Below are 23083 nucleotides of genomic sequence, written 5' to 3' on the forward strand. Positions count from 1 at the left end.
AAACATTGACCTGCAAAAAAATTAAAATTTTCTTTTTGCTATTGTGAAGTTTTATGTTTATTACCTAGTTTAAAGTGTGTAAAATAGTAGTTTTTTCAGGTAAATTATTATTAAGTCATAACAGTTCTATTGATATTAGGTTTGATAATAAACATTTTTAGTTACTAACATAATATAAGGCAAAGGACAGGGCAAATTGTACAAATTAATTAAATAATCTATTAATTATCAACAACCGTTTATCTCTATTGAAATGTATGTATATTTTTAAATTAAAACATGTATGTAATGCAATATACTCTATTACACACAGTATTCTTTAATATTATTTTTTAAGAAATATATAGTAATATCTGGAAAAATATGTTTCAATTTTTCAATGGCAAATTACACACTTGAGTAGATAGTTGAGTTTAAATATGAGAGAACCCGGTATTTCTGTGAACAGCCTATGTTTCTGTATGTATTTGAGAAAATCAAAATTAATGCCGCCTGGAAAATTTTGAAATAATGTGTTAATCAATAAAAATGACGACTACAATGGTGTACTTAAGTATTACCGATAGTTGAACCGCTAGTATAATTAAAATCCCAGTATATATCTGCCATCTGGAAAACACATTATTCATTTGAAAACTATTTCTAAAAAACATTTAAAAAATTATATTTTTTTGTATTTAACATTGTCGCTAATTTTTTGAGGACAAAATTTGAATATCATCTTTCCACCTGGTGTTGTTATGTTCAATATTGTACTAATAAAGTAAAAACAATATTTGAATAATAATTATAACTACCAACCCGTTTCGAAGCCGGCAACATTTTCAGTATTTCGTGGTACTCTGTCGATTCAATTGGTAATTTTTCTACAAAACGGTTTGTAGATAATTTAAAAAACCAAAAATATTCAATAAATAGTTAAGTTCTTTACTACCGTCGTGGCCGACAATTTTGAGAACTTCTAATACTTCTTTCTTGTCTACAAACAGCACCTGAAACTTTTCCCCTATTATGTTCACAAAATCTTCACTCAAAACGTTGTTATTTTCAATTAAGTTTTCATTGTCATCTTCACTTTTTCTCTAGAAAAAAATTTAAGAAGCAGCTGTTACACATACAGTTAGATATTAAACTTTCAGTCACAACCAAAACAAAAATATATATTAAGGTCTATGTGGTTGAGGTAAATTCGACTGAACACAAAAAAAATCAAAAAAAATTCTATAGTGCTAAGTATGATTCAACCTTTAAAAAATTTAAGCTCTAATTACTGCCATCATAAAATTGTATAAACATATTATCTTCTGGAAAATGTTAAAACTAGATCAGCCTCTACAGTAACAAAAAAAACTGAACAAACCTGTGACAAAACAAATATTATCGGTTTCATTTTTTTCACCTGTTCCAATCCTATTGTATGGTTTTCTAAAAAAATAATAATTAAGGCACTTGTTGAATGAATATTTTGGTAGAATACGGTTCTTTTTTTTTATTATTACTCTTAAAATTAATTAAATATGAATATATTTCTGCGTGGCGAACGGTGATAAATACTTTGAACTCTTTGTACAATAATTTCTGTAATTCCGTTGCTGAGATTGAACCACTATTGTCGGTGTCATATTTGTAAAACATCTCCTTCCATTCCTCAGTTGTCAAGCTATTTAGGTTTGGATTTATATTCTAGAATAATATTATGTACAGGGTTAATTTTCTGGAAATCGTTTTATTAATGTGAAAAGTTAAAAGTTTTAAAATTAAATGAAAAATCAATTTTAAATATTTCTGAAGTTTTCATATACATACCACCCAAGAAGTACCATCATCCGCTGCAAAACCCACGACACACATAAGTAGTATAATATTTTTCGAAAACATTTTAATTCAAAATATGTACGTGGCGTGTGTTACGAGGACCAGCTAGAAAATTAAAATGGTTTTTGCTATTTTGTTATAGTTAACTCATATAAAACAGTGTGTTCGTACCAAGTTTTATATTTATGGCCTAGTTTGTAGTGTATACAGCAGTTTTGCAGTTACACAAATTAAACAAATAATCTATTGACTATTAACAACCGTTTAATCCTGTTGGAATGTATCTAATGTATCTAAAGTAATATTCTTGTGCGTAGCTACACTTCTTAATATTATTTTGAGAAATATATTGTAATGTCTAAAACAAATTTACATTTAAAAAATATGTTTTTGGCTTACAATTAAAAAAAAAAAAAATACTAAAAACTTTACAAGTTATTAGTATCTATTATTGAGAATGATTGTAGAGTTTAGACATTTTTACTGAAAGTCAATGGGTTTCCTATTTACTTAAACTATACTATCTAGTTATGTAGATTTATCCATAACGTAACTAATTAAAGATTGATATTAGATAAATAAGGAAAATATTTAAACACAACGTTAAACAAATCCGGAGTATAATACTTAAGCTATAATCCAAAAAAGGTGCATTGGGTAAACAGTTGTTATTGTAATACCCTCTGCCCTAGATCACAGATTTGTACAGATTTTTTTAAAACACTTTAAATGAATAATTAAAAGGCACTTGGTTGTTAAATTTTTGACATTTCTATATCTTTGCTTTGGCACATACACGGAAAAATTGACAGTTTTTTATTTACATTTCTTATCATAATGAAAATATCAGCTGATTTATCTGATAAGATAAGAGAGATAAGTGATAAGGGTTAAGAGATATGTTTAAAGGGGTGGGGATGGGGTTGTTAAATTGTTTAAATTATGTGTTGTTTTCACAACGAACGAACTTGAATGAATGGTTCTAGCCATTTTTTTTTTAATTGGTTTAAAGTTTTAACGGTCTATCGACTTGAATAGCGCTTATTCTAATTGTAAATTTTGTTCACATAGCAATTTAGATCTAGTAGGATGGCAAAAGTTGGTATGTCACTTTGTCAATTTAGGTGTAACTAAACTGATGTTGTAATGTAAGTATTACACCAAGTGGCAAAACATACCGCGTTCGTTATCAAGCTAATGTTCATAAGTACATTATAGGACGAAATAAATCGTTTGATTTGTTGTCTAAAAATGATACGTCCTTCTGCCGCCACTCCTCCCCAACATAATGTAGTATTATAATAATACTTATAAATGCAATGTTTGTATCGAGTTTAAAACCGTTAATACCTTTAGCAATATTTGTATGGAAATAAATACTTTTGTAGCGTCAATTAAAAACATTAACAAATTGTATATAGTCCAGAAAATATCTGTATCTGTGTGTCGTGTTAAGACACTTGAGCCGGTTTATGTGACAAATCTGAAGAAAACGCGCATCAAGACTATTGTCATATTATTATTATACATGTACAACCTAAAGAGAGTTTATTAACCGCGGTTTTAAGTTACACCGGCTCGGGTGAAAAATACAGAAAATAATAATATAATATACGACATGTTTTCCAGTTTTCAAGATTCTCCTCTCCTCTCCCCTCCCCTCCCCTCCCCCCTACAGTGTATTCCACATGGCCGGCCAAACGACACGGGTGGTCACACGACCTAGGTAATCCTTCCTATTATTATTATTATTATTATTATTATAGGTAGCTTATAAGCTTATATGCGTATTTTTTTTTTTTTTTAATAATCCGAATACTCTGACGAAATATGCTTGTTATATTGTAATATCCGACAATACGATTGTTTAGAGAGTATCGGTTTACACAATAATAATAATTTATAATCTAGCTGTTATAATCCAATACAACATTCATAACGCAATAAACAGGTGGTATGATTACACACTATATTGAAAGTATCAAAACGTTATAAGCTGATAACAACGACTTGCATAATATGATTTTGGATATACCTCGGTATAAGCGCGTGCTAGTAATAATAGTCTTAAGTCGAACACACACTCAATACTATGCTAATGAATTTGACTTTTAAAACCGCATCGCTCTCGACATTTATTCGACAACGAGTCAAATAATAATAATAAATATATATATTTTTTTTAATTTATAACAAACACATTTTAATTACATATTGTATTCTTAACTAGTATTTATTTTGTACTAATTTTATGTAACTGAAGTAGCGTTTTTGTGGAAATCTTGATTTTCTTATTCCCATCACTCATCCGTGTATTATATAATAAAAATAATTTAATTCAGATGGATATGTCCTGATAATTATATGACTTTTTCGGATCTATAATCTCCTTGCGATATATTATGATAGTATGGTCTTAACTATATTATGTTCTGGCCAAACGTTTTTTGGCAACTTTTGTCAATATTTCCGTGGTTCGCCAGTAAGTAAGTGCCTACCTAACAAAATATTTATTTGACTATCCTTATATATCCTAATTTATTATTATATCCTTTTATATAAGAATATATCCTTATGTATCATAATCTATATATACATAAAATAATCTCTCATCTCTTATCAAATAATTATTTACTACTATATATCAGGCCGTCATTAGTGGTCAAATTAAAGGCAAAATACCTTAAATTTTTATGTATATTTTCTTAACAATTTTCATAAGAATTTGTAAAATATTATATTGCAAAAAAAAAACAATTTGTTATGTTTTCAAATACATTTTTCTTCGGATACTTTTACAACACGGACTTTATTTTAAGGTGCATAAGTGCATTTGGACACTAGTAGTACAGTAGGACATTTAAAATGTGTATTTTACTAAACGAATATAAATAAAATTTAAATTTTTGTCTCGATTACTTAATCTGGAAAATAATTAGTTTAATTATAAATTTGGGTAGAGGTGGGTTACTTACATATTAAACAAATTTCTCATACTGACTCTTAGAAATATCATAACATGTATTTTTTTTCTATTATAATAAAATTAGCTATTTTGTTTAACTTTTCAATTTTGTTTGTATTTGACGTCCGAATTTGTGTATTTTGTGCGGGCAACAATAATAGATATTTTATTAATATTTTAGGAAGAGAGAAACAGAGATTGATATTATGATAAACAGTAAAACTTAATAGCAGCAACCAACAGAACAAAAGGAATGTGGAAAACAAACGCCAAAGAACAAATTGGTTGCCTGTGCGTGCGCGTAATTGTACCTAACACAGAAGCATCGTAGACATTACGGATAACCTCTGAGAAAGTTAAATAATAACAATAATAGTATACGGAATACCACCGTCTTGATTAGTTTTGTTTTATTACACAGTACTTACTGTTGTCAGTATTTCGGTAAAAAAAACAATGATCACGAAACTGAAATTATTTTTTTTTAGGCGCAGGTAAATGCCGTGCTGGCCAAAATCGAATAATGTAAAAAAAACTTTAATAATCTCAGGTCAACAAAGAAATGTTATCAAAACATCTGTAACGTTATCACCACCAACCATCGTTGATCAACTACTTGTTATCAGTCATTCTTATCAGTTTACGTTGTACAATATTTTCGGCGCCATAATTTAGCGCTATTGCGCATTAAGTTTAAACACCAATCGAACAACTTTATTTTGAAAACTATTGTTTTACTATTGAGTGCACTATTTGCATCAGTGCTTGGTGAATATTGTTTTTTTAAATCAAGACAGACAATATATTATAGTGAACAATCTCGTATGGTCAAACATAGAAAATAACTCTATGCAATTCATCATCACGGTGGCCAGAGGGATGACTAATCCGCTTAATACCGTAGCGTCGTTAGTATGATGTCAAGATTACACCAATTGTTGTATTGTATCAAATGCAATGGGGATTTTGTCACAGCCAAATCAACTTGCCTCGAACTTGGGGTGAAAACACAGCCCAGACAATTATTGTCCACGATCGCCCAAAATAATTCTTCACAACGCTTCATTGTAGTAAACAATGATTAATGGCCGAACACTTGAATGTGTCCCCAAATGAACCGAATCAAATCACAATCGCATAACTATGTCTTGTATTATAATATCAAATACTGTCGTCAGTGCAGTAGTGGTACAGAAATTAATCAAAGCAAACAATAGCGCGACTTGAAGACAATTGATAAACGCATAATAACCGTATTAGTGTGTGTAAAATGTATATTATTTGTACAAATAATTTATGATCAATGTTTTTATGTAAATTCCCTATGGGCCACAGATTTTAAACTAAGATATAATAATACATTGTACTGTTGTCGAATATATATCTTAATGTGCACCCAAATGGCGGTTTGGTTGCGAAATGTTTAATCAATTTTAATGGCTACGGATTGGTAATCAAAATACTCCTACAAATTAATTACCACACTATTCGGTTACACTACCCACCTTACTATTACAGCCCACACGGCTTATAGTTAGTGCTAGATTTTTTTCCAAATTAAGTTTTCCTCATAAAAGCAAACAAAACGTACTCGGCTTTAATTGCTTTGCCCAATAAGTTTTTATAAAAATCCATTTTACACCATAATATGAAAATAATTATCGTTTATCAATCATATTGTATAATATTATAGTAATTAATAGTGTTTAATTTATTTAATCTATACCTAGCCTATTTTTACCAGCAATATGTAACACAAGAAAATTACAAATCTATAAGGTTATATTATGTATGATTATTCGTAACGCCTTACACTAGTTTAGAGGTACTCTTACAATAAATGAAACACTGTAGTTGTTCTTTTTGAAAATATTTTTGTTTATGGTATATTATTAAATCGATGAAAATATTTGTAATTTTTACCTTTTTTAGAATTTACTAGAGCTTTATGCACAAAGATAAAAATTACTCTAAAAATAATGGGTACACATATAAGACATTATGAGTACGCCCACCATAGCCGCCACTGTATAACAAACAACAAGTATTTTTCAATGATTTTACACGGTATCCGTTGCGATAACACGAAAAATGTTTTAACAGCGCTGGTTTTTTTTTTATGTAAAATTTATTGGCCGGGAAAATGCCACACGCCCGTTTTAGCGTTGTAGACGTCGTTTGTACTTAAGTAAGTTTCATGTTGTAAATGTGTTAAAAATACAACGAAATTTAATATGAAAATTGTATATAACGCCGCATGTAGACTTTCATGTTTTTTAACTTTTTTGATAACTATTAAAAGTATATAATACATTTCATTGTTAAGCGATTAATTGACGAAAATTTAGGTTATCGTGGATATGTTATCTCATATCTCTTATCAAGAGATATGAGATAATTGATAATTATGTCTTATCACCTATCTCTTATCAATTATCACTCGTCTCTAATCTCTTATCTTTAATCTCCTATCTGTAACTGAAAGTGAAAATATCCATGTTAAAATTGTGTTTTTATCGTTTACAAATTTTGAAACTTTTTAGTAAATGAATTGTATTATAAGGAAAAGTTCTGAAACATCGGTTTCGGAAATCTGCTTGGCTGTAGATAAATTTAATTCATATTTTGAATCTTCATGACAGGCTCTATCTATAATGAGCTTATGATCAACTTTCTGTCACTTATACTTGTTTCAAATTCAAATCGTTTACCGCGTGGGGTCGCTTGAAATCAAATCTTTTATCAAATAATCTTATATTAAAAATCTTTTCACTATTAACGTGTAGCATTAGGTATTTTTCCTATTCACAACAAGCTCTTAAAATTATTTTGTAAGTTAGGTTGGTATTACTACTGTGGAAAAAGTTCTTTGTGGTATAATATTTTTGTTTGCAAAAAGCGGTTCTATCTAATATTCGATTTCGAGTTTCGTTTAATCGATATTATTATTTAATTACCAAGTTTTTAATTAACTGTTGAGATATTATTATAACTTCTGATATGGCTTTTAATAGAGCCTTTTGGATCCAAATGTATGTACTAATGTTTCCTCTAAGGTCTACGACCTTTTTCTTAACGCAACAAATAATACTTATAACTTTTGTTGTATAATAATATATTACATATTAAGCAATTATGTACCGTAAACGATCCCAATGATTATAATGATTATGAAAAAATTCATTTAAATAATGCTCACATATACAGGGTGATCCATCTGATCTGTAAGACACGCGTTTTCTGGGATTGATATTTGCTAATGATAGTGATAATGCTAATTGATAGACAAGCGGTTCTTATGTACCTAGTTAACATATATTTTAAGTATAGGGTGAAAATATTTAAAGAATTGAATGATATAGTGAAGTAATTGTATCAACAAGTACAAGATGTGTCTTGCATCAGATGGATCACCCTGTATGTTGACTGCAACAGTATCACCTGATAACGCCAGTACGCTTATTTTGTTCTTTGTGCACCGGTCGTTTAATTAAATGCAGTCAATTAATGATTAATATAATAGTGATAAATATGTTGTACTTTACACACAGACAAACTCGGTAATTTTATACTCCTGTTGAAAGGTTTGAATGAAAACATTTAACACATAATAATATTACATAACAAGGTCATTTCATTTGTATTACATACATTATATTATTACGCAACGTATGAACATGAGCTAGAAAACTAAAATAGACTCAAAATGTACTACTAAATATTTGTATACAACCGTTTTTTGTCTGGATGATACACAAAATATAATTGCGTACACTATACTACTGTATCTATGACGTTTGGGTAAAGAGGACTTAGCCAAACAATGTAAATTTAAAGTTTTTCAGTTTAAAATATAAAAAAAAAATGTTTTACTTAACTTGACGGGATAGATCGTAAGATGATTTATAATCTTAATATCCTTATGTGAAAAATTAAACTTTTCCCAAGTGATCTAGGTCGACCGAAATAGGATATTAACTCACGAAATCACTTAAGTCTAAATGACACAAGTCTGTTGAAAACGAGTCGAGTTGACTTGCCCAAAAATATACCGATACAGCTGGTTTTTGTCAATATTGCCATTTTTGATATTGATTATAAGTCAATGAAATATATGTGCAAAAAGGAAAAACTCAGAAGAAATGTTAATTTTTTGTTATCAATTTTTGTTGGTTGACAAATTTTTGAATTTGGCCTTCAATATAGTACTATAAAAATATATGTAGAATTAAAACTCGTGTTGCCATTTAATAAAAACAATCAAGTACAACCATTTTTTTCGTATAAGATTAAGTGTAGTACAATATAGTACAATGTGTACCTAGCGTGTAAAAGTACCGTATTTTTTCCATTAACATATTCCCAGAAAACGAGTGTCTTTACCCAAAATGAAATTTATATTTCAAAATTAAATGTATTTTTTTGCGCTTGCCCAGGTTGGAAAGTTAGACCATAATTTGTTCTGGACTTGCACGTTCGGATAGGCGCCTTTTGTGTGTGTGTGTGTCTTGGCAAATCCGTATAAAGTTTAAAACTTCAAATGCTCGCCTCGTGTACCATTGTATTGTACCGGTGACCGTATACAACGGCTCTGGAAGTGGGCGGCGGAGGTCCCGAGGGAATGGTGTATTATGCTGGGCTGGGCTGGGCTGACTCATCAGGAGAAGCGAAAAAAAGTTTTAAACGGATTTTCGAAAAAACAATCAGCGCCCGGCCCGGGATAAAGGGTGGAAAAACCCGCCGCCAGAGGTGCGCGCCCGTGTATAGGCCACACACACACAAAACCGTACCTAAGTATATATGTATACAGGGTGATCCAACTAACGTAAGACACTCATTTTCTCTGAAAATATAAATATTTTCAAAAACATTTTTTTCCTAAACTTTTAGGTACATATTTTACTACTTTTTTCAATATTTTGAACATTTTTATCACCAGTTCTTATACGCCAAAAAGGGGGATTTTTTTTTTTTTTTTAATTGGCAACATATGTTTTTAATTACATACGTTTGTAGACAAAAAATTTAAAAATTATGTTAGCGTTTGAAGTTTGAATTTTCATTTATTTGTTCATTTGTTATGACTTTATAAAGATTTGATTTTTTTACTGTATTTCTTAATATTTTCAATCGTTACTACAAAGACGAGTAGTTTTATTACATTGCATACAAATAATTTGACATGTTACCGTACTCTGTATCATAATCAGATATAATAAATAACCTATAATCTAAGTAATCTGTAGATAAGAACCTTTGTCTATTTCGAAATATTTTACAGTGAATTCCTAGTTGTTAGAATGTTATCGCCAATTGGACAATGCGAACATAAATATGAATTTGATGTGCTACCGGTTTTGGAAAACCGAAGAAATATGATTATTATTAAGAGGAAATGTAGTATCTTAACAAAGTCATGACTAATGAACAGATTAATAAAAATGAAAAATTTTAACGCTAACATAATTTTTAATTACGTAAATTTGTAGACAAAAAATTAAAAATTGTCATGACTTTGTTAAGATACTACATATTTTCCTCTTAATAATTATCATATTTCTTTCATATTTATTATTAAGAAATACAGTAAAAAAATCAAATCTTTATAAAGTCATAACAAATGAACAAATAAATGAAAATTCAAACTTCAAACGCTAACATAATTTTTAAATTTTAAAAAACAAAAATTCCCCTTTTTGGCTTATAAGGACTGGCGATAAAAATTTTCAAAATATTGAAAAATGTAGTAAAATATGTACCTAAAAGTTTAGGAAAAAAATGTTTATATTTTCAGAGAAAATGAGCGTCTTACGTTAGTTGGATCACCCTGTATACACATATATACACACAAACAATTTATTTAACTGGATATATATATATATATATATATGTGTGTGTGTGCAGGGATTCGGTATTGCTCTTGTACGGGGATTATAAATTGTCGGTCGGGTGGGTGTGTGTGTATGTATGTTTATAGTGTGTACAAGTCGATTGCGATTCGTTTGTGGAGGGGCGGGGGCGACCGTTTAAAGTCCCTGACGACACCGAATTAATAATGCGCCGCCACCGACTTTGGACGGATTGACGGATTTCAATTTCCTTTGAACCGCCACCGGGGGTGGTAGTGGTAGTAGTGGTAAGTACACGGGTAGCAGTGGCAAGTAAGTACAGATTTACCAGCCCTTGTATTCTCTCACCCCCCCCCCCCCCGCCGCCGCCGCTCACCCTCCTCGCTTGGGGGCAGTTGTCGTGTCATTCGATTGTCGAGACCCGCCGCCCCCACCCCCTCCCCTCCCCGGCAATTACTACGGTTTTCGCGTTAATCTCCTATCGTTCCGTCCCCCCCCCGCTCTCCTCTCCCTGTCCGTCTTTTCCACCCCCACTCCACCCTATCAGCTGCTGCGGGTAGGTTAGACGTGCGATTTAACATGGGGAGGGGGTGGGATTTTTCGGGATATGTTGGCTACACTGCTGATTACATACAGCGGGTTATTATCGCGTAAGCGGTATTTTAAATTTATGCAATTAATTTGTAGTTGTGTTGAAACATACAGAATTCACATTTCCTAGGTATAGTATAATAATATTATTACAAAAATATGTATTATTTTTATGTACACTATACTGATTAACGAATACTAAAATTAAATAATTACATAGTCTACATAGTAGATTGTACTGCACAATCAAGTCCTTCTTATACTATCAGTAGTGTAATTAAAACTAAAAAATGTGTCCAAGGGTTTGCTCTGTAGTCTGTACAGTGTAGAAACTAGAACTATTTATATGTAACTATTGTTTATTTCTAAAGAATAAATAGGTATCTAATTAAATAAAAGAATTTAAAAAAAATCATCCGGAATTGGTAAGTATTTAGTAAATATTTAATATATTTACGATTTCTGCGTAATTATACACTAAATTTCATTAAAATTAGTTTAAAACGTTTTAAATAAAAAAAGAAACAATGTTTTTAACATAATATTTAAAACATAATTTTTTAATTATATTAGAAACAGTTTAAAACGTTAAGACTAATTTATATTAGTCCATATCCTAAGAAGTGTTAGAACATATCCTAACACTTTCTGTTAGACAAAAAACTATTTTTTCAAAAAATGTTACTTCACCTTTATCAGCTCGCCCCTTTCAATTTTATTAGGCCCAGCCTCTATCCACGAATACTGAAAACACAAAAAAAAAGTCTGAAACAATTTATAAATATTGAAGACTAATTACATGTTTATTAGATTATTATTAGTTTATTGTTGTATTTTACTCTCGAAGCTCATAAACGTGTCCAGGCTTACTAAACCTAATTAATATTATCATAATATTACCCATTTGTCCTGCTGGTGCAAAAGAAATTTTTACTGTAATACAATAAATTATAGGCATTGTTGTACACGGTTATTTTTTTCTTATTCTCATTTTTATCGCCGTCGCTGATCAGATCAGTGTTTAGATAAATTCACCAGTGTAACTTATACTAACTTATAGTTATTATACTTGTACTAATCGACGTTATTGTACAGCAATAGGATGAGATGGGTTCTCACAGTCCGAGAGATAGTAAGAGATGGTAAAAAACTATACATCTACTTGTCATGTACTTTCTGTGAGTAATCCTTTTACAATTTGTATATTTTGTGCACAGTACAGCGCAAATCGTAGTAAACAATAAAAAAATTACTAAATATTTACCCTTTTAGTATTTTCCAAAAAGTCTGTAAATTTTTCAAACTTAAATGGTAACGTATATTATGGCCCTCTTCGCGTTCTAAATTTTAAACTTTGACAACTTTAAAAATAATTATCTTAAAAAGTCGATAGCGCTTTAGAAAAAATCAATAAATATAAAAAATTGTATATTTTCTAATATTGTACAATAACATATTACACTCCAAAGATACGTTCAAAATCAAAAAAATTATTGCAATTATTTTAGAAGGAAATAAGACTTGTATTATCCCTAATGATAATAGCGGAAATATCGGATTCTTGTTTGATACTCGTTTTTTATTTAAAAATCCCATTAATTAACAAATTAATTTGTATTATTATTATTTATTTTATTTTATTGCATTATTGGTTAATTGATGAGATTTAATAAACAAGTTAACATATAAATATGTGCAGTAAAGGACAATATTATAATAGGATATAAAAACCCATCAAGTTAATAAAATAACATGAACTAGTTTGTTATGCTTAGTTTTATGCCATAAATCTATAAAATAGGAATCTAATATAGAAATAATAATATATATATATATATATATATATATATATATAAAATAATAGTTGTTAAGTAAATGTATAGAAATTTATAATCAACGCTGAATTTTAAAATTTAAGAGTCTAATTAATCCTATCATTATTAATTAGTTAGTATAACATGCATTTAAGTATAATATTATTAAATTATACAAATAATTTAATTAGTAAGTCTAACTGTATTTAATTAACTAATCTTATTAGCTAAAAATTCTAAAAGTCTTATTTATAGTAGACTATAAGCGTCTTGTGAGTACAAAATAAACTATTTATTGTTATTGAATTGAAATGTATAACAGGAGCAAGACATACAATTGGTTATCTATATTAAATAGTTATGAATTATAGTTGATTATATTAATGTTTATCTGTGTACACTAAAAACTCAAATATATAAATAACAATTAAAGGAGGTGTTTTGAATATTTCTGAATATTTTAGGAACTGAGAGCTTTGAACCCACGACATCTACATTTTAGAATGTAAAATGAAAAATAATCTAACATCTGTAACTTTTACAATAAATAAATAAATAAATAAGTATGCAACGTCGTGTGCACACGTTTTTTTTAATATAATTGCTCAAAGGTAATTGATTAGTGTATTAATTATTATCTATTTACGCAGCGGGTACGGTTAAACCGTTCAAACCTTGTTGTTATTATTAATATTCGAACACGTTATATTTTAAGCTTAATCGATCATTTTAAATACTCGACCGAGTGGGTAATTATGCAACAAAACGAGTTTGGTCTCTACATTACATTATTGCCAGTCAATAGAAAATAATATATTAAACCCAATATCACAATGTTGCTCGAGAAGAAAAATAATCACCGTTCTGATATCTCAAAAAACACACCAACACTATCAGAATTCAGTTTTTTATTTGTGGTCTACTTGAGGGATAAACAGCTGTAAATGCATGGACTACACTCCTCGAACTTGTTTACAACTAAAAAAAATTGCCAACTGTCAAAACTTCCCAATGTGTTTGGCTATTGGATAATAATTTTGGCAAATCTAAAAAGAATTAAATGACCCTATACCAGATAATTGTATGTATTATTATCAGAAAATGTTTTTACTTTATGTGCAAACAAAACAATTATTTCAAAAAAAAAAAAACCATTAATACGGTTTTTATTTGACTTGATGTATTACAAAAGAGATGTAAGCAAAAAAAAAGATAAATTCAAAATTGATTTTGCTTTACTCACAATATGAGTCCACGCTGATTTTCTTTACAAGTAATTGTATGATTGAAAGTGTGATAAAATACTAATAACATGTTCATGACCAGCTTGCCAATTTTGTTTTTTGTTTTATAATCTCTTATCATTGGTTAAAAACAAATTGTTATCAACAATATGAAGTCAGAAACCACCGTGGAAAACCACCAAACAAAGTTAGATACGGCAAGTATGATAACAAAACGGAATCAAAATGGCGGCCTACGAGGTGGCCCACTTTTATTAATATGGAAAATATGCATAATACTTCCATGTATGTATAGTTCAATGCATGTTGCACACACGGTAAAAAAAATACCAAAAAAACAAATCTTTAGCTTAACGTCCGTGTAAGCGAGATTAAGTATCCGAAAATAGACGTTTTAATCGAAAAACGAAAATAAAAAGCGACAGACGGAAAGAAGAGAGAGCCCGACGAATAAGGTGAGTGTTGTGTGCACATTATATTTTTAAAAAAAAAACAACCTGTCATCGTTATTATTATATATAGATTATCGGAAAAGCATTATGCGACGACCGTGATAAATTACTATGTTTATAAGTTTGATTTTTTTTTCTGTCTAAATCTTATTTTTTTTATTTTTTTTACATATAGGTGTGAAATTAGTGTTTCCATTTCACATGAAATTTCCAAACACAGACTGGACGTCGCGGCAGGTCAACCGGACACACACACACACACGGGGCCGGTTTAAGTTTTTGTCGGTAAGAAAAAAATAAAATAATAATAATAAATCTATTGACGACTGACCGAACTGCTTCGGAGAACGTGTGCATCGACGCCGGCAAATAACGTTATTAATTATTACAACAATAAATACCGGATATTATATTTATCGAGCAAGCTTAGAAACCACAACACACAAGTGCAGATGTAAAAAAAAAACACCCTTCTTAATCTTTAGTTACAATGATAATCACCCGGTTTCACCAACAGTTGTTAAGAATTTAACTTATTGTTAATTATATTTAACAGCTAGTTAGTAAAAATTTATATTATTAAAGTTCAGAAATTGTTTTATAATTTTTGTTGACTGTGTACACTAGTAATCATATACAATAAAATTTATAATAATGAATTACACGCTTGATGAAGAACTTCTTTGTATTGAGTACTTCGAGAAAAATAGAAAAGACAACTTCGATAACCCTTTATTAGGCAAGCAGAAGTTGTATTATGTAGGTAGATTATATAAAAAGGAATGGCACAGACTTGCATTATAGGTTTAAGTATCATAATTGAATGTATTTTGTAATTTAGATAATATTATTATGTCTTATCTGTCCTGAGTAACAATGGAAATAATTCTTATCACTACCTACTTTTTTTTTAAGCCTTCAAAATAGAAAAAATGATTTTAATGACCTCGATGACAAACTATTTTTAGAGAGGTATAGACTATCTAAACAATGTGTTAAAAAATTATGTATAAATTATTTATAAAAACCAAAACGTTAAAAGAAAGTAAAATAAAATGCCAAACAATAACAAACTGACAAATTAAATAATACAATCACTTATCAGTTATCACATATATCTTAATAACCAATGAAAACGTTGGAATCGAGGTAACCGCTTTGGTAACCCAACTAATTTAAATGAATTGTTAACTAACATGTGTTAAGAGTGTATTTAGCAATAGCTGGTAAAACCGGCTGCTTATATATTTTCACCGTACTCAGGCGGGATTTACATGCTTAACCTTAAATCTGGCAATACCGAACGATATCGTCTTGTTAGGTGACTAAAATGTGCCCGTTTCTATTTTTAAAGTAACAATAATTATTTCTTTCCTTTTTACCATTATTTCCATCGTCGTTGTCTTAATTTTGATCGGTTTGGTACAGTCCGTCTTCTTTTAAATGTACATTTATTGTAATTAATTGTATTTTATATTAATTGTAAAAAAAAAACAAATTTTATTTATAGACATTGTAAGCCACTCGAATAATTCATTATACACCTAATATACAAATATCTCGGTTTAAAAAAAGAAGCTTATATATTTTTTTTTTTAATCTTGTCAAGTTGGGGTCGGCATGTAGACTTTCTTAAATTTTTAATTTTAAGAGATTTATTTGAAATACATCTTTTATTATTTGGCAATTAATTCAAAAAGTAGAAATATTTAGGGTAAAAAATGTATTGTTATGATTTACAACTTAAAAGCTCTGTTAGTGAATGAACTATATCAGATTAAGTTCTGAAACTTTTCACTGGTACTGATACTTTAGCAATGTAAAAAACCAAATTATTTTAATGAAACGATGGCGCAAAGAGGATCATATATTCAAATTGAATGAAAAATGTCCCGACCTAGGAGGCAGCCATTTTGTGTACCAATTTCATGGAAAGCAACAATGCCATGTTACTTTTCCATGATATATATTAAAATGTTAGGTTAGGTGATGATAACATGATGACAACTAAGTCATATTATATTTGGTTGCAATATATTTATGCCATTATAATTAACATATAATAGATTTATGTTGTGCGGTATGGAAGCGTGGAATACATGTTCGACACATACTCCAAACACTGAAATATTTGTCGTTTTTGTACGGGTTAATTAAGTTAGTAACACCGTCAGAATTATTATCCTTATCGTCCCTTATCATTTTTCGGACAACTGCCGATCCCACCATAGAAAAAAATCAATAAATATCACGGACAAAAACAACAACTGTTCACAAAATGGCAGCCTCCCATAGGCAATAGGCGTTCCGTATATTATATAATATATTGAGATATTCAGTGTGTGTGTGTGTGTGTGTGTATTGGTCACTGGGACAAAATATAAATCCGTAGACGTCCTTTGCACTTTTGCTTGGTAGTTCAAATCCATAATCGCACACACAAACGCCATAACGGGCCGGTCGTACACGTGACACGACCATAATGGAATATATTATTATTGCACAATCACACGGGTGCTATTGATTTTACACGGGCACAGCCATATTACACTTGGAGGACTGTGTGCAGGAAAATGTTATCGTTGTGAAAAGACACACAATGACTTACATGTCCATTACCCGTCAACCGGAGAGACACGGAGACAAATCTATTTAGTATGGACAGCGGCACAGAGAAGAGCTCATTGCATGACAATAGCAGCCGGCCCTCGCCCTTGTCCTCTGTGCGTGCATACATACACTTTGCCGTACAAAACCGAAGGGTCAATTCAAGTGGCTCCGTCTTACAAATGTGTATTTATTATATATATATATATATATATAAATCTACTACACAGCACACACACACACACACACATTATTACTGTCCGACGGTCCGTTATCATCCTTTATAGAAAGGTTTTTGTCCTCGCCCCTCGGTCTCTCAGTGCTATTTTCCTGGTCTGCCAAATTGTCCGTCGATTTGTTACCATTTGGTCAACCGATTGTATATTATATACAGTATTTTTTTGGCTTTCTGTCGATTCTTGCCGCGCCACCGTGATTTATTGTGTTTCCCCGACCAAATGTATATATAAATGATATTCTATTTCCTACCGATAGTTTTTTGTCCGCGACCAACCGTCCGGATGAAAAATCTTTAGATCCGGTCGGTGCGGTTAACAAAAAAAAAAAAAGAGCCTTCAAAAAACCGCATTTGATATCAGCGTAAACACTCGGTGCCATTTGAAGGCGGGGTGGAATGTGACTTTGCCAAGAGATACAACGTTTAACGTTTCTTGCTGTTTACGGTTTCGTCAACTATTGTTAAATACACTCTAAACACAATGTTAGTTGACAATTAATTAAAATTTAACATCTGGTTAAATGAAATAAGTTACACCATACCATTATTGTTGTTAAATTCTATTTGTTAAGTTAACAAAACGTTAGTTGGGTTACCTCTCTAAAAATAGTTTGTCATCAAGGTCTTTAAAATCAATTTTTCTATTTTGAAGGGCTAAAAAAAAAGTTGTCAGTGATAAGAGTTATTTCCATTGTCAGGACAGGCAAGTCATAATAATATTATCAAAATTATAAAATACAATAAATTATGATATTTGAACCTATAATGCAAGTCTGTGCCATTCCTGTTTACCTAATCTACATAAAATAAATTCTGCTTACCAAATGAAGGGTTATCAAAGTTGTCATTTCTATTGTTCTCTAAACATTCAATATAATGAAATTCCTCATCGTATGTTTAATTCATTATTATATAATACTAATAGACTCAGTCAACAAAAATTATAAAACAATTTCTGAACTATAATAATACAAATAATATTATATATAAGTACTACAATACATTTAAACATGCCGATTAACTGTTTAACAAGCCGATTTCGGGTGATTAATTTAACAATCGTTTTAAAAATGTGTTAAGGCTAACAAATGTCGATGAAACCCAATTTTCACTAACTGGCTGTTAAATATAATTAACGATAAGGTAAATTCTTTACAAATGTTGGTGAAGCTAGCTGTATAATATATTATACAACGAAACGAGGAGGACGAGCCGTGGTTGAATGACCAAGTCTATATGAATTGATTAAACTGAAAGTGACACATTCACTTTCAAATAAACGCTTCGGTGCGTACCTATCTGTAGGTACATGTTATGTAGATTTACCAAATGTTCACAGAGTACAGAGAATGACTTTATCTATGGGGTAGCGTTTTTATTTGTACGATATTTATACTTAATAGTTTTTATAAACAAACTTCAAAAATAGAGAGGAAGTGTGAATAAAGGTGAATAAAGAAAAAATTCCATCTCTTCTAGGGAATACAAAAATAATAACACATTATAATAATATTGTAAAAACATACCTACTCGGCTTCTCTTTGAAGCTATGAAAAAAAAAAATAAACTCATTTTAGACTTAGTTTATTTTAATTCTGACCGATCGTTAACTGGTTTAATGATTGCACGATTATGCATTTTTCTTATATATTACTATATTACTGCTTTACGAATGTCATAACATTATTTGTGTGAGAAACTACAACTCGTCGACTTTTAAAAATATTTCTAGTGTCTCGGCTTGGTTATATTGAATATAGATGCTTTTATTTAATGTTATTCAACTATTATCATCATTAGTACCTAAATGCGTATTAAGGAATGTTAACGAAGAAACTTATTATTTATAAGTAAGACTCTCTTCTATTTTTTTTTTTTTTTTTTTAATAGTAATTCCGAGGATTTATATGCAAATTATACTGTCCTATTTTTTTTATGTAGTAGTTTTATATATTATATCTATTTATACATATAAATTAATCCTATGGCATCGGCGTTTGTCGATATTTTTAATAACTTAATTTGTATCACACGTTTAAAATTCATTTTTTTCCTAGTTTTTAATTAATTTAATAAAAACTTATATTTTTTACAATATCAAAAAGAAAAAAAAATTGACATTGTACGTGTACAACATATTGTTATATTATGTGCCTTTAAGTTGAATGATATGTAATTTTTTTTTTTTTTTGGCATGAAACAACAGAGTGAAAATATAATTGTTTCGTTTAACTCTTTAAAAAAAATTAGACAGTACTATCGTAGATTTTTGTTTCACTGTTATGATTATAACAGGTTGATAACAGATAAATGATAGCAGGTAACAAACTGATAACAGATAAATGATAGCAGGTAACAAACTGATAACAGATAACAAACTGAAAGATGAATTGAAGGGAAAATGTTTAAAACTGTTTCTATTAAGTTTACAAATTTGTATTAAATTGTGAAATGGGATCAACATTAAGTATAGACTTAAATTGCCGTTTATTTGTGTTCAGCTAAGAGTTTGTAGTTTGTTCATAGGAAAAATAGGGCGTGTAAATTATAAAATAAATTATTTCTTTTCAGAGCAACACAATTTGTTAATCTTTTTGGCAATTCTCATTATAATATAACGAACCATTATAGATATCTATAAATGGATGTTGGCGAAAACATTATAGCTGATGATTGGCATTGTTTCCTACGACCACACTGGCCTGTGAGTGTGCTAAAAGTTCTGTTTACAGTGTTATCCCATCTATCTAGTATTGTGGTCTATGTTTTTCAATCGCCGTGTTCGACTGCAACGGTATATTACGTTATAATAAAATATAATACATACTATTATACATGCGAGCACGTGCGTTGCACAGAGTAGTGTACGTTGTCATAGTTGTGTGTGTAATAATATAATATATTATTATGTTGCTAGGGAGAAAAAGAGAAAAGGCTGCGGGAATAGAATGGAGCGGTCCGGGAAAATACGTGTTTAAGAAAGATCATGCGGATTGTGAGAGAGAAGCAAAAAAAAAAAAAGAAAAACGAGGTCCCTTTCCAGGAGGAAATTACCGGAATACGAGGATTTATTATTATTATACACGGCCCAGAGTAGACGGTGAAAGATCTAGGGGAAGGCGGTGGTAAATAAAGACGAAATCTCGTCGATGAAAAGAAAGTAATTGCCGACCGACAGAACAGGGCCCGTTTCTTTTGTACCAAAGTCTGACCAAAGTTTTATGCTTTTGTGCGTGTACGATGCTATGTGTATGCGTATGGCTGTATATGTATTTGTGTTTCTTTTCAACGTCGTGTGGCTCGTACAAAGTTCCCCCCCCCCCCATATGGGCTACCTCGTCAAGGAAAAAAGAAACAAAAATTACAGCTCACAAACGGTTCGAGTCGATAAATAAACATTTGCCATTATCATTAGGTACCCCACGTGTCTATGGCGAAAAGCGAGGCGTTCAAGTTTACTTTTACTCACCTACAGCCGGTTTCACCAACATTCGTTGGGGATTTAACATAATGTTAATTATATTTAACAACTAGTTGGGGAAAATTGGGGACAAATCCAGATTTGTTAGCCTTAACACATTTTAGAACTAATCACCCGAAATCGGCTTGTTAAACAGTTAATCTGCATGTTAAAATGTATTGTAGTACTTATATATAATTTTCATATTATAGTTATAGTTCATATTATAGTTTAGAAATTGTTTCATCATTTTTGTTGACTGAGTATATTAGTAATATAAATTAATATATATATATATACTCAATGGTAATATTATATAATAATGAATTACAAATTTGACGAGGAACTTCTTTATACTGATTGTTTAGAGAACAATAGAAATGACAACTTTGATAACCCTTTGTTAGGTAAGCAGAAGTTACTTTATGTGGGTTAGGTAAAAAAAAATTGTATTATTGACTTGTATTATAGGTTCAAATATCATAAATTATTGTATTTTGTAATTTAAATATTATTATTATGTCTTGCCTGTCCCGAGTATAACCATGGAAATAATAATTCTTATCATTACCTACCTTTTTTTTTTAGGCCTTCAAAATGGAAAAAATTATTTTAATGACCTTGATGACAAAACTATTTTTACTTTTTTTTTTTTTTTTAGAAAGATATAGACTATTTAAACAATGTGTTAAAAAGTGATTTATGAAATTATTTATATAAACCGAAACGTTACAATAAAAGTTTCAAATAATAACAAACTGAAAAATAAATAATACAATCGCTTATCAGTTATCACATATATCTGAATAACCAATGAGAACGTTGGAATCGAAGTAACCGCTTTGGTAACCCAACTAACGTTTTGTTAACTTAACAAATAGAATTTAACAATAATAATTTTTTAGTGAAACTTACTTAATTTAACCAGATGTTACATTTAAATGAATTGTTAACTAACATTGTGTTAATAGTGTATTTAACAATAGTTGGTGAAACTGGGTGATAATTTATTTTATTATGTTCCTTGCACGACGTTCAGGACTACCAGAATTTTGGTAAACTATAGTGTGTTATTAGGTCAAGACTCGAGTAAGTAATTCATCAATTTTGATCTTTGACAGAACACCGAACAAAACATGCAGATCCGTCCGAATTTCGATGAAAACATCCATTTGGCTAATTTAACATGATACTTTAATAAATTGTCGTGGATTTCACGTGTTGGGGAGGAAAAAAAAGACCCCTCGAATCTCAATAGGATATTATATGATATTATATTCGGTGAGAAATCGCCCTTCGGACGACACACTAGAGACACACCGTGACTGGTGTATTATATATATATGGTTAATAAATAATAACGTTTAATATAATGTTACATTATTATTATAATAATGTAATATTATTCCGGTCGATGGCACTTGGGCTCTTTTACGGTAAGCCTTCGTACAATGAACTTGATATACGGACACACGCGTACCTATAAGATGCACCTAATAAGATGTACCTATAGAGTGAAATATATATTTATATATTTATTCATTAAACAAAACAAGTCTAATACACATTGAATATTCGCTTAACCGGTAACTATGTGTAGTATACGTATCTATTTATCAGCATAAAATATTATTATAAAAATTAACGTACCACACAATAACTGAACAAAACCAGCTTGTTCGCCTTTAATTTTTTTGTCATTTCAGTCGTTTTTATTTATGATTGGCGCAATAATACCGCCTTGACAGCACCTGTATTTTACTGTCCTATACTAGACCTAGACAGAAATATTCCAGAAATAGTAAATTCATTCTGGCGTTTAGCCAAGTAAATAAATCGGTTTTCTAGTTATATCGAATTACGCCTATTTTAAATAATAATAAAACTGGTTACAATAACAGCATTGCGGCCAACGTCTATTCCGAGTAGCCGTTAAAAAGGTTTGGAAAATTCATAAGAATAAAATTTAAATTACCCATTTTTTTACACAAAATTTGTTCATACATTCCAATTGCTGTGGTCAGTTATTTTCTAATTTTCTGCGTTTA

General features: G+C 30.1%; 1 protein-coding gene across 2 annotated transcripts; it reads right to left on the reverse strand.

The window, feature by feature from the left end:
* Positions 1-238: 238 nt before the first annotated feature.
* On the reverse strand, positions 239-14359 carry LOC126841669 (uncharacterized). Of its 2 annotated transcripts, none has more exons than XM_050578265.1 (8): positions 14278-14359; positions 1807-1920; positions 1500-1683; positions 1361-1425; positions 935-1082; positions 802-866; positions 561-609; positions 239-492 (listed from the first exon to the last, which is right to left on the reverse strand). In XM_050578265.1, the coding sequence occupies exons 2-8, from the start codon at positions 1876-1878 to the stop codon at positions 377-379; spliced, it is 699 nt and encodes a 232-aa protein (XP_050434222.1). In that variant the 5' UTR covers positions 1879-1920; positions 14278-14359; the 3' UTR covers positions 239-376. The 2 variants fall into 2 exon arrangements, with proteins under 2 accessions (XP_050434222.1, XP_050434221.1); XM_050578264.1 differs by lacking the exon at positions 14278-14359 and adding an exon at positions 5209-5330.
* Between the last annotated feature and the right edge of the window lie 8724 nt (positions 14360-23083).

The sequence above is a fragment of the Adelges cooleyi genome, unplaced genomic scaffold (assembly GCF_023614345.1).
Source record: "Adelges cooleyi isolate 19-005CV unplaced genomic scaffold, UGA_ACOO_1.1 ACOO_flye_CR_arks_rails_tigmint_CR_PRNA_400, whole genome shotgun sequence".
Taxonomy (NCBI): Eukaryota; Metazoa; Arthropoda; class Insecta; order Hemiptera; family Adelgidae; genus Adelges; species Adelges cooleyi.